Below are 13,476 nucleotides of genomic sequence, written 5' to 3' on the forward strand. Positions count from 1 at the left end.
TCCAGGGGACTCTCCAGAATCTTCTCCAGTGCCACAGTTTGAAAACACCGATTTCCTGACTGGGTTGGACAATTAGAGCCCACATGCCACAACCAAGACCCACTACAGCAAATAAATAAATCAATATTTAAAAAAATAATCTCTTGGTTCTTTATTATGGCAGGAATCCAATTACTAGCTCTTGTGTGGGGTATTTTACGATTCTTCAGAGAACCCTGGGCAAAACCTCCGCATCATTCCCTGGTGCAGCTTTGGGACTTTCTGACTGAGCTCTCCCAATCCTCTCAGCTCCTGCTCTCGCCCCTCCCACCTTCCAGCGGTGCCGGACAGTACCCCCCAGACTGCCTTCCCCAGCACCCATTCAGGTTACAGAAAACAACCATCCACGCACCAGTAAAAGGCAGGAGGACTGGTGCTGCTGCCTCACCCCACCCAAGCCAGCCCCCTGCCTCCGGCTGCTCCAGTGGTGGTCAGGCACCCTCCTCTGTGCCTCAGTCATCCAGGAGTTTCCGCCGCTCAGCAGGGTGGGATGGGTACATTTTAGATACCATCTTCCCTGCTGGGAACGGCTGCATCTGTGAGTGATTCTCCTGTGGTCCATCTCCCCACCACCCCCCTCCCAAGGAAGGGTGGAGACATCACAGCGCTCCCGACTGTTGTGAATTCCCTTCCAGGAATCCTCCCTGCTGAGTCTGGGTGCTTCTCTTCGGCGGGCTGTGTGAAGGTCGACCACCAGTTTACTTCTTAGCAGCAGAGTGGTGAGCCCCTGTCTTTAGAGTGAGTACTAGTACTAAGTCAATTCACTCGTGTCCAGCTCTTTGCAGCCATTAAGGACTATCCTGCCAGGCTCCTCTGTCCAGAACACAGGGTTTCCTGAAGAACCCAAGGCATATGTCACCCATTGGATTTAGCTTTGAGGTACTATTCAAAATTCTGGGCAACTATCGATATGGCCGAGATAGCAAGAACAACTGGCTTTAAAAATAAATCCACAAATTAAGAGTGGAATGTGATTCCAGTTTCTTTCAGTTCTATATGAGAGGCCAGTGACTACAAACATTTTCCGACCTCTGAGTTTTGTATTACCCTAAGACACACCTCCTTGCTGCTAAGACACACCTCCAGTCCAGAAGCCCATGAAACTATTTCTGATTTTCCTCCTATTTCAAAATGTGTCTCACCCTTGCGACTTTCCCCTTAGAGCTAGGCTCAGAAGGGTAACAGATGAATATTTTAACAGGGACTTTCTGGAATGCCTTCTTTGCAAATGGTGAAATGTTCAGATTCAAAGGAAGGCCAGGGGAGAAGATAGCATGGAACTCATCAAATTCTAACTGCATCAGGTTTGGCAAGTCCCTGAGTTATTTTCTTACAATGCTTTGAACATAATAAAAGCTTTTGGCTTGAAACCTTAATTGATTGATGTCCCTTTCTGTTTCTCATACATGTGACAACACACTTCTCCATGTGTAACCACAATAAAGAAATGTTTTTAATGCTAATTTGCCACAAATGGATGAGAAAAGACTGAGCTGAAGTTAAGATTTAATGAGTTCTATTTTTATTTCTCATTATTTTCCCTACAAAGTAGCAGGTAGATAAGCACGGTGGCAGTTTTAAGTGAAAAGCATCTTCTTCCTCAGATTCTTTCTCGAAAAGTAGATTCTGTCCAGAATGCAGATTACTTCCTTCAGGGGATGACATGCTATTGACTGCTTGGGAATCAATCAACAGTGCCTGCTTCACTCCCGAATTTTTTTAAATGCCTTTGTGTCCTTTTTAAAGGAGAGTTAGGAAGACAGACTTTTTTTTTTTTTTTTTCCTTAACAGATGTTTAGTTTGTGCCCTTTCTTTGCAGAGGAAGTCATAATCACATAGTGATGGAAAACATCGTCGGCACCTGCACGCTGGGGATTAGGGTGAGGGCTGCAAGCCACCAGCAGGAGCAGGTGAGCTATCTGACAACAAAGACCCTGTTTAGACCCCAACAAATGCACAGAGCACAAGATTTTTCTTACAGGTCTTTTTTTTTTCTTTTGCTTGGGTGCTAGTTTTTCCTTTGTTCTGGTGGATTGTCGGCAGCCCATCCCCATGAAGCAACCAGTTGGGGTGATGAGAGAGTGCCACGGCATCCAAACCTGGGATTCAGGTCTCTGCCAGCTAATTACTCACTGGGGGCATGTTGCCTAAATTCTTCGTTTCCTCATTAGGAAAACAAATAATATCTGTTCTCCCCAGCTCAAAAAAAAAACAATGAAAAAGCAACCCTCAAAACAACAGTAAATAAAGCACAAGATATGTGAAAGTGCATTGTCATTCTTAATCCCCACCCAGCTGTGCGACAGGGATATGGCACAGGGACAAGTTGTTAGGAAAGTGGGGTGGGCTCCTGCTGCAGGTCAGCTGAGCTCCTGTTCCCGGCCCCACGCTTGGCTTCCTGTGGTTCTAAGAGCACAGATAACATTCTTCAGGCCTTACAGGCCCTGCATGGTCTGGTTCCCTCCTATTTCACCAACCTTGCCTTGCACTTTCTTCTCTCTCCATCTAGAACTGCTGTCCACCCTTCAGTTTTTAGCCAGTTACCATTTCCTTAGGGTGCCCACTCATCGAACCTGACCAGGTTAAATTCCTCCTATTGCATGATCTTATAGAATTATGTGTTATTGTTGTTTAGTCACTCGGCCGTGTCTGATTCTCTTGCAACACCATGGATTGTGGCCTGCCGGGCTCCTCTGTCCATGGGATTTCCCAGGCAAGAATACTGGAGTGGGTTGCCATTTCCTTCTCTAGGGGATCTTCCCCATCCAGGAATCAAACCCATGTCTCCTGTATTGGCAGGAGGATTCTTTATCACTGAGCTACTAGGGAAGCCCATGGAACCATGTACCTTTCCAAATTTGTAAAGTTTGTCACAATTACAGTTTGCACTGATGTGACTCCCTGTCAGTATTTGTCTACCTTAATTGCCTAGATGAGGGGCAGGGACAAGTTTTGTCTTATTCCTGGTTGTTAGCACAATGCCTGGCATGTGGTAGGTAGACAATAATATTTGTTCAAAGAGTGAATGAATGACCAGATGGATGAATGATGACATGGGTCCTCCTTGGAGATCCTATGGGATCCAAGGAGAACTCTTGGATATTTGAGCTTCACTCCTGATTGAAACTTGGCCTCAAGATCTTTGAAATGTAATCCAGAAAGGATAGTTGATTTTAAAAAAAGGCATCAAAACCAGAGAAAGCCAGAATATAAATCTGATGCAATCCCCTTTTATACTCAAAATTTCATTTACCTGAGATTTTTGGATCTGTGTATGTGAAGTGAAGATATACAAAAGGATATGTAAAGGGGAAAAGAGTTTTCTGGAGAAACTGACCCCTACAGGATGCTATTCTGGGTGAGAAGGTAAGTGAGTCAGATACTGCAGGCAAAGTTGCACCTGGGCAGACTCATTTCCTCAGAAAAAATAAAGGGAGCTGCTATGGGCTACGCTGGCAAATGGTTTATTCTTGTATGTGTGTATTCTTGCTTGAACGAGATTGCCAGGCTACCTGGCATTCTCAAGATGCCAGGGCTAGGCCAGGGCTATTCAATCGAGAAGGAGAGGCATCTGAACACAAGCACACCACTAGCATGTGCAGGGAAGGTCTCCTCGGTCCTGCGAGCAAAGGTGCCTTTGACCTTGGAGAAGGGACCTATCTGAGGACAGTGGGAACCATCACCCTTGGTTGTTCTCCTGCAGAAATTGTTGATGGGTCAGTGGTGACTCTCAGCCAATTAGGGGAGAGGGAGGCAGATGGCAGTGAAAGGAAGAGGGTGGATTTGCAGGGTAATTTCAGCTGATGAGCAGGTTTATGAGCAAGCAGGAGGCTTCCTCTTGAGGAGCTGCAGAAATTCCTAGTTAAGATCTGGGGCGGGTGGTCAGGAAAGGGGGACAAGCAAAGGAACTGGGGTCGTTGTTGTGAAAGGGACTTTATTGGTAGCTACAGCCTAGGTAGGTCATCTGACATTTGGATTAAAATGTAAGGGATTTATTATATGAGTCTACATATGGTAGAAGGTATTTCCAGGGAGCTGACAATTCTTTCCATGTATATGCCCATGTTGGGCAGTCCTTGGGCACAGCCACGCCAGAGATCTTCCTAGTGTCAGTGCTGTAGGTGCCCTGTTCTGGGCAAACCAGGATGGTTGGCCACCCTATCTCACTCACACCATTTCTTACCTTCATGTTGGGGAGACAGAGCAGACTACATACAGCCTCCTAACATAGCAGAAATAAGAATATGTCTTCCCTTTGGAATATTAAGAATCAACAAAACAGCAAAGATATATTGTGACGCTCCCTTTCAAATCATGCACCTGAAGCTGAAAATGAAGGCAAGGAGGTTTCCTATCCTGAGGTGCTATTCTAGGCCAATATTTCATTTTCAATTGCCAAGGTATGTTCTTTTTTTTTTTTTCTTTTTCTTTTTTATTTTTCAGTGGGTTTTGTCATACATTGATATGAATCAGCCATAGAGTTACACGTATTCCCCATCCCGGTCCCCCATCCCACCTCCCTCTCCACCTGATTCCTCTGGGTCTTCCCAGCCCACCAGGCCCGAGCACTTGACTCATGCATCCCAACTGGGCTGGTGGTCTATTTCACCACAGATAATATATATGCTGTTCTTTTGAAACATCCCACCCTCACCTTCTCCCACAGAGTTCAAAAGTCTGTTCTGTACTTCTGCGTCTCTTCTTCTGCCCTGCATATAGGGCCATCGTTACCATCTTTCTAAATTCCGTATATATGTGTTAGTATACTGTAAGCTTTTCTGTCTACATGTGTAGTAGACTAGTTTTTCTAGGATGGATGCAATTTTGTAATGTTTTTCTTGGTAATAGAAGAATCAAGTATATAATTCATAAGTTTAAAAGCATTTTATGTAAATAAAATCTAAATCAGATAAATATGTTTTTAGAAACTGTGCTTTGATTTTTCATTCTGAAATTAGGATCATCACATCACTAAGACAGTCAAATTCCTGAACAAACAGGACAGTGACCACCATCCCTAAAATGAGGCAAACAAATATACAGTGAAGAGGGTAAGGAAGCAAAAAGATTCTACTGACATTCCTCTGTCCCAGAGATTCCTTGGCAGAAGCTTGTCCTAGGTGAACAGGGTCCCACGTCTTGGCATTAGGTAGAACGAGCCATCAGATACCTGTGCTGGCACACAGGATGGCAGGGCTGTTGTAGGAACAGCCATGTGGGGAGAAGACACATCTTCTTTTCCCAGGTAGGCTGAGAAGATGAGGAGTAATCCACCAAGGGCCAGGAAAACACCAGCAGCCCAGCCCAGGTAGAGGGCATCTCCAAACTCCCACCGAGGCACGATCTCAGGGATGCTGTCATCCCAGAAGTCTTGGATTGTGGTGTAGGCCACCCAGGAGACTGGAAGGAGGGTAGTGGCTGCAGCTGATGCCTCCAAAGTCCCTCCCAGGAGGCAAAACCTCCTTTTAAGCGCTAGTCTGATCCTGTGAAACTGGAAGCATTCGGCCCCAAAGCCAGAGAGCAGAAGCCCCACAAGTCCGAGCCCATGGGAGGCCACCATGAGGATGCGGGATGCCTGGAGCTCCCGGGGCAGAGACAGGAAGGACTCAAAGGCCTTGCACACCGTGGCAACTTCCTCCTGATCCACGCAGACCTCCCAAAGCCCCATGGTCCAGGTCTCCATTTCATTCAGCTCCAGACTGAGAGTCTTCCACTGGGGAAGGACGGTGGTGATGCATAAGCAGACGCAGCCAAGGAGAGAGAGGAGCAGTCCCCCTAGCTGGGTTTTCCCGTGGAAACTCCAGGACATGGTTACTCCCACCAGAGAATAAAGGCAGAAAGCAAAGGAGGAGAGGCGGCTCAGTGACTGCGTCAGGCAGGACTTTAGCAAAGTTGAGTGGAAGGTCTTTGCACGTTTGGAGAGGGTTCCTGTTTCAGTTTTCTAGACAGCTGGTGTCAGGAACTTGGCAATGTTTGGGTTTAGGGGGTGTGCCCAACACTGGATTTGGGGGTGGATCCTGGGGGAGGGGCCCATGAGAGGCAAAATAGTCAGATAGTAAACCATCAATACATATTCGATGAGTAAATTCATAAACTTAAAATTCCTCCCCAGGTCCAAGAAGACAAGAATGATGTTCTGGGAATACACATTGATGTAATCTTTCTGGAGGGTAACATGACTTCATGTTTTACACTTTTTGTTGTTGCTTTTGGTTAGTTGCCAAGTTGTGTCCCACTCTTTTGCGACTGCACGGACTGTAGCCCACCAGGCTCCTCTATCCATGGGATTTTCCAGGCAAGAATACAGGAATGGGTTGTCATTTCTTTCTTCAGGGGATCTTCCTGACCCAGGGATGGAACCCATGTCTCCTGCATCTCCTGTACTAGCAGGCAGATTCTTCACCTCTGAGTCACCAGGGAAGCCTTTTACACTTTAAAATATATACATGGGTGCATACTTGCTCAGTCGTTTCAATCATGTCTGACTCTGTGGGACCTTACGGACTGTCACCTGTCAAGCTCCTCTGTCCATGAGATTCTCCATATTCTCCACTGGAGTGGGTTGCCATGCCCTGCTCCAGGAAATATATGCATACTTTGTCCCAACACCCTACCTCCAAGAATTTACCTTAATTTATTGTGAATATATACAAAGATGTATGAAAATATCCTTTGAACTAGAATTTACCTTAATTTATTGTGAATATATACAAAGATGTATGTAAATATCCTTTGATCATTGATGTAGAAGAAATTTTAATGACGTGAAAAATGTTTTTGATATGTTAAGTGATGAAAACAGTGACCAAACAATATATAGGTTCACTTTCACAAAAAAGTGCATATATCTATATGTATTAACATATATATGTATGTGTATATATATGTGTGTGTGTATATATATATATGTGTATACCACAACGTGTTAACCATTGTTATTTTTAGTGGAAACAGCATGGATAGTTTTTTCTTTCTTATTTGTGCCTATGTATTGAGTTGGCCAAAAAATTCGTTTGGGGTTTTCCATAGCATATAATGGAAAAACCCAAATGAACCTTTCGTCCAGCCCAACATTTTATACATTTTACAGATTTAATCATTTAGTGATTTCGTGGGCAGAAAGAAAAAAAATCTCCTATCCAAGGAGTTTATTCAGACCCAGAATATAGCAGGAGGTATGCGCTTCCACCTCGGTCTCCGGCTTATAGCAGCTATAAATAGATGGTAGTCACACCAGCTTCCATTCCTGTTTGTTGCTGCTGACAAGAGGCAGGTTCCGACAGGAAAGGAAATAATTCGCATTTACTGAGTGTGGCTAAATCCCAGACTTTCGGCCAGAGTCTTTATCCTTATTTAATGTTCACACCCCCGCTGTGAGATACAGGTTAGGTAGCTTGCCAAGGTGCCCCAGCTGGTAAGCCACGGATCCAAGTCCTGAGCCCGCGGCTGGGACGCCGATGTTTCCTCTTTGGCTCCAGGTCCCTGCGCTGCGCCTGCGCACTGGTGACACAGCACGCCGCTGTGGGCTCATCCTTACGGCAAAACACGAAAGAAAAGTGGGATCTATTATATTGAAGACATAAGTGTTGACCAACGCATCCCCCATTTACATTTTAACCTGAGTGCCCTGTAGTACACTAGGAAGTGAAAAGGGGGCGTGGGATAGTAAGGGGGAAGCATCTGAAAAAACAGTATCTTGACTTAACCTGAATGGCACCTCAACACTTAAGCAGCCTGATTAACTTATCAGCCTTGTAAGGGTGGACAGAGGTGAGCAGAATCTTCTGGGATGTCTCCTTCTTTTCTTCCATGTTTTATTGTGGAAAATTTCAAGCATATACAAAAGTAGAGCAGATGGCATAAAGAAATCTCGTGTACTCTCACTCAGCTTCAGAAATTATTCACTGATAGCAATCTTGTTTCATCCATACCTGCAGCCACAACGCCCCGTCCCTCCTTTAATCCTGCTTGAAACAAATGGGATGCTCTTTTAAATTGTAGACTCCTTCTGCTGCTTTTATAGCAACCACATGTTCTAATCAAAGCGATGGAAAAATATTATGCTTCCCTGGAAACACTGTCTGCTTGTACTATATCTGTCCAGATTTGTGTTTGACACTTTGCTTCCTGAAACCAGGCATGCCACATGTGTGTGAGACATGTTATGTCAGGAGGAATTCTTTCAGACACTGTTCCTTATTTCTTTGACTTTTCTTCAGAGCCGTTTCTTGGTGATTTGTGAAAATCTGTGAGTTAGGAGATATACAAACCAGGATAAGTGTGAATTATAAAAGAGGTCAGGTGAGGGAAAACAGAACCCATTCATTTGTTAATTTCTTTAATTTTTAAAAAAATAAATATTTATTTGGCTGCACCAGGTCTTAGTTGTGACATCTGACCAGGGATCGAACCCTGGCCCACTGCACTGGGGGCATGGAGTCAGCCACTGGACCACCAGGGGAGTCCCCTAATTTCTTTAAAAATTTTTTAAACTTATTTTTTATTGAAGTATAGTTGATTTACAATGTTGTGCTAGTTTCTAGTTTACAGCAAAGTGATTCAGTTATATAAATATATACATATATATGTGTACACACATAAATTCTTTATCAGATTCTTATTTCTTGTAAGATATTAAATATAGTTCTCTGTGCTACAGTAGGACCTTGTTATTTGTGTTTTGTATGTAGTAATGTGTATATGCTAAACCCAAACTTCTAATTTGTCCCTCTCCCCCTTTCCCCTTTGGTAACCTAAGTTTGTTTTCTGTCTGTGAGTCTTTTTCTATCTTGTCAATAAATTCATTCGTATCATTTTTTAAAAAATTTCACATATAAGTGATATTATATATTTGTCTTTCTCTGATTTATTTCACTTAGTATGAGAATCTCTAGGTCCATTTGTACTGCTGCAAATGTCATTATTTCATTCCTTTTTATGGCTAATATCCCATTGTATATACACCACATCTTTTTTAATCCATTCATCTGTCAATAGGCATTTAGGTTGCTTCTGTGTCTTGGTTATTGTAAATAGTGCCACTGTCAACATTGAGGTGCATGTATATTTTCGAATTAGTTTTCTCCAGATATATGCCTTGGGGCTTCCCTGGTGGCTTAGAGGGTAAAGCATCTGCCTGCAATGCGGGAGACTCGGGTTCGATCCGAGACTGGGTTCAATCCCTGGGTTGGGAAGATCCCCTGGAGAAGGAAATGGCAACCCACTCCAGTACTCTTGCCTGAAAAATCCCATGGATAGAGGAGCCTGGTAGGCTACAGTCCATGGGGTCACAAAGAGTCGGACATGACTGAGCGACTTCACTCACTCACTCACTCATGCCTAGGAGAGGGATTGGTAGATCATATAGTAACTCTATTTTTAGTTTTTTAAGAAATTTCCACACTGTTTTCCATCATGGCTGCATCCATTTACATTCCCATCAGGAGGATAGAAGGGTTCCATTTTCTCCACACCATCTCCAGGATTTCTTATTGGTAGCCTTTTTGATGATGGCCATTTTAAGTGGTCTGAGGTCAAACCTCATTGCACTACTTTTGATTTGCATTTCTCTAATAATTAGTGATTTTGAACACCTTTTGTCCTACTTTTTGACAGGGAGGCCTGGCGTGCTGCAATTCATGGGGTCGCAAAGAGTCAGACACGACTGAGCGACTGAACTGAACTAAACTGATGCCTTCTTTGGAGAAATGTCTATCTTCTGCCAATTTTTTGGATAGGGTTGTGTGAGTTTTTTGTTTTTGAGTTGTATGAGTTGTCTGTATATTTTTAAAATTAGCCCCTGTTGGTTGCATCATTTGCAAATATTTTCTCTCAGTTTGTTGGTTGTCTTTTCATTTTGTTTATGGTTTACTTTGCTGTGCAAAAACTTACAAGTTTGATTAGGTCCCATTTGCATATTTTTGCTTTTGTTTCTATTGCTTTGGGAGACTGACCTAAGAAGACATTGTTATGATTTATGTCAGAGAATGTTTTGCCTATGTTTTCATCTAGAAATTTTATGGCATCATGTTTTACATTTAAGTCTTTAAGCCATTTTGAGTTTATTTTTGTGTATGGTATGATGAGTGTTCAAACTGCATTGAGTTACACGGCAGTCCAGATTTCCCTACATCACTTGCTGAAGAGCTACAGCACCCACCCGCCCCCTGCCACATTGTATATTCTTGCTTTCTTTGTCGAAGATTTATTGATGGTAGGTGTGTGGGTTTATCTATGGGCTCTCTATTTTGTTCCATTAATCCATATGTCTGTTTCTGTGCCAGTTCCATGCTGTTTTGATTACTGTAGCTCTGCAGTACTGTCTGGGATCTGGGAGGGTTATGCTTCCAGTTTTTCTCTTTTCCATCAGCATTGCTCTGGCAATTCTGGGTCTTTTATTGTTCCATATAAACTTGAGCATTATTTTTCTAGTTCTGTAAAAAAATTTCATGGGTAATTGGAAATAACTCTCATTAAGTCTATAGATTGCTTTGGGTAGTATGGCCATTTTAACAATATTAATTCTTCTAATCTGAGAGGTGTTAATTTCTTTTTCTTAACTCAAGTGTTCATTTGTACTTGGGAACATTGACTGACTGTGTGTAGCAATCCCATTCCATTCGCTATGCTCTTTCCTGTTCTTCCTGTCTGACTCTTCCTTGTCTTTTGTTGGAAATTTGAAGAGCAGTCTTTAGCTTATCCAGCGCTCAGGGAGAGGTGGAACTTCTACAGTTTAGTTTCTTAGAAGAAGATTGCAAAACTTCAACCCGATAACTCTCCATTCTTAGGTCAGATTCCTTCTTACTGGGAAACCTCCCTGATTCAACCAGAGACTGGGTACTCCTCCAATGTTTCTTCTGCCCTTTGTATCTTCCTTAGAGGTAGATTAAGCTTCCAGGGCTGTTACTTGTACAGAACCCTTCCAAGGGCTGCACTTGGTTTTGTATTTTTTATTTTACATTCTTTTCCTGAAAGAGTCCTCCCCCTCCTGACAATTGTGTAAGATTTAGGTCCCACAACATCTGGATCAACCTCTCAGCTACCTCCAAGATAGTAATGACCATATTTTCCTGAGATTATTTATTCACATATTTAGGATTCCCAGCCTAGCAGTGTCTGTCATATAGTAGTTGCTCAATAAATATTGTTACAAGTTTTCAGGAACTTCACCTGCAGGTCCTTCTTTCCTCACTGGGCATTTGTTAATATAAATATTTATATTTCAAAGAGAGGCTGACAGGTCCACCAAACAAAAGTTGGTTAATTTTCTAGAGAGAGGCACTTCTCAAGATATTATGGCTTCCTGTCTCAACCCCAAATTCATTTCCTTTGCTTATGTCACAGGAAGATTCCCCTGCCTCACTACTATAAGCAGATTGTTCCATGGACACTTAAAATGACAAAGACCCTCAGGTCAGCATCCACTTGGGCTCTACCCTCACAATATACCTTTAAAAATTTTTTTAAAGCATTTTAATCAATGCAATATATGTTTATTGTAGAAAAATAGAAAAATCAGGGGAAAGGAGAATAAATACCATCAATTTACCACTAAAAGTTAATTTGGTATACATACTTGATCTCTATATATGTATTTGTATCTATTTATTATTTTTAATACTGTAAACTTATAAGCATGAGCAGAAATGAGAATATCAGGACTCCTTGCAGTTGGCCACAAACTAGAGTAGGTGGGTCATACATATTCACACGGTAGCACTTGGCAGTTACAAGTCGGAGACGCTGCTCTCATCAACTTTGTATGTGGCAGCCAAGTGTTGGCAATAATTAGGTCATTTCATACTTGACCCTGTGTGCTTGTTCTGAGAACACCTCCCAAATTAATTACTCTTCTACACCTTTCCCCATAAGGACCTTATTTTTGTTTGAACAAAGGTTACATGTATGTTCATTTATTTTTAGAGCTTTATAGCTTATAAAATTTTATAATTAACCCTGTGCTCAGATCCGTGGGTCAAGAAGATTCCCTGGAGAAAGAAATGGCAACCCACTCCAGCATTCTTACCTGGAGAATCCCCATAGACAGAGGAGCCAGGCGGGTTATAGTTCACAGGGTGGCAAAGAGTCGGATATGATTGAAGTGACAGCATGCAGGCACGTATGCACATACTATATTGCAAACATCTTTTAGTATGTAACACACTTGAAAAGTGAAACAAATTTTTCATAGTTTTGATAAAATTGATTTGTAACCTCTGACAGAAAGTGCTAAGTATCATGTTCCACTCCATTCAGTACTAACGTTATTTATACTTCAGTTCAGTCACTCAGTTGTGTCCAACTCTTTGCAACCCCATGAACTGCAGCATGCCAGGCCTCCCTGTCCATCACCAACTCCCGGAGTGTACCCAAACTCATGTCCATTGAGTCGGTGATGCCATCCAACCATCTCATCCTCTGTCATCCCCTTCTCCTCCTGCCCTCAATCTTTCCCAGCATCAGGGTCTTTTCAAATGAGTCGGCTCTTCACATCAGGTGGCCAAAGTATTGGAGTTTCAGCTTCAACATCAGTCCTTCCAATGAACACCCAGGACTGATCTCCTTTAGGATGGTCTAGTTGGATCTCCTTGCAGTCCAAGGGACTCTCAAGAGTCTTTTCCAACACCACAGTTCAAAAGCATCAATTCTGCGCTCAGCTTTCTTTATAGTCCAACTCTCACATCCATACATGGATATGGAAAAACCATAGCCTTGACTAGATGGACCTTTGTTGACAAAGTAATGTCTCTGCTTTTTAATATGCTGTCTAGGTTGGTCATAACCTTCCTTCCAAGGAATAAGCATCTTTTAATTTCATGGCTGCAGTCACCATCTGCAGTGATTTTGGAGTCCAGAAAAATAAAGTCAGCCACTGTTTCCACTGTTTTCCCATCTATTTGCCATGAAGTGATGGGACCAGATGCCATGATCTTAGTTTTCTGAACGTTGAGCTTTAAGCCAACTTTTTCACTCTCCTCTTTCAATTTCATCAAGAGGCTCTTAGTTCTTCTTCGTTTTCTTCCATAAGGGTGGTGTCATCTGCACATTATTGATATTTCTCCCAGCAATCTTGATTCCAGCTTGTGCTTCCTCCAGCCCAGTGTTTCTCATGATGTACTCTGCATGTAAGTTAAATAAGCAGGGTGACAATATACAGACTCGATGTACTCTTTTTCCTATTTGGAACCAGTCTGTTGTTCCATGTCCAGTTCTGACTGTTGCTTCCTGACCTGCATACAAGTTTCTCAAGAGGCAGGTTAGGTGGTCTGGTATGCCCATCTCTTTCAGAATTTTCCACAGTTTATTGTGATCCACACAGTCAAAGGCTTTGGCATAGTCAATAAAGCAGAAATAGATGTTTTTCTGGAACTCGTTTGCTTTCTCTACGATCTAGCGGATGTTGACAATCTGATCTCTGGTTCCTCTGCCTTTTCTACT

At 42.7% G+C, this 13,476-nt stretch overlaps 1 protein-coding gene across 1 annotated transcript; it reads right to left on the reverse strand.

The window, feature by feature from the left end:
* Nucleotides 1-5,155: 5,155 nt before the first annotated feature.
* Nucleotides 5,156-5,848, reverse strand: CLDN25 (claudin 25). Its single transcript, XM_065946141.1, has one exon. The coding sequence runs from the start codon at nucleotides 5,846-5,848 to the stop codon at nucleotides 5,156-5,158; it is 693 nt and encodes a 230-aa protein (XP_065802213.1).
* Between the last annotated feature and the right edge of the window lie 7,628 nt (nucleotides 5,849-13,476).

Source organism: Muntiacus reevesi, chromosome 9 (assembly GCF_963930625.1).
Source record: "Muntiacus reevesi chromosome 9, mMunRee1.1, whole genome shotgun sequence".
Lineage (NCBI taxonomy): Eukaryota > Metazoa > Chordata > Mammalia > Artiodactyla > Cervidae > Muntiacus > Muntiacus reevesi.

Excerpts from the sequence above, each read along its gene's own strand:
- CLDN25 (XM_065946141.1), bottom strand. The coding sequence starts at position 5,848 with ATGTCCTGGAGTTTCCACGGGAAAACCCAGCTAGGGGGACTGCTCCTC.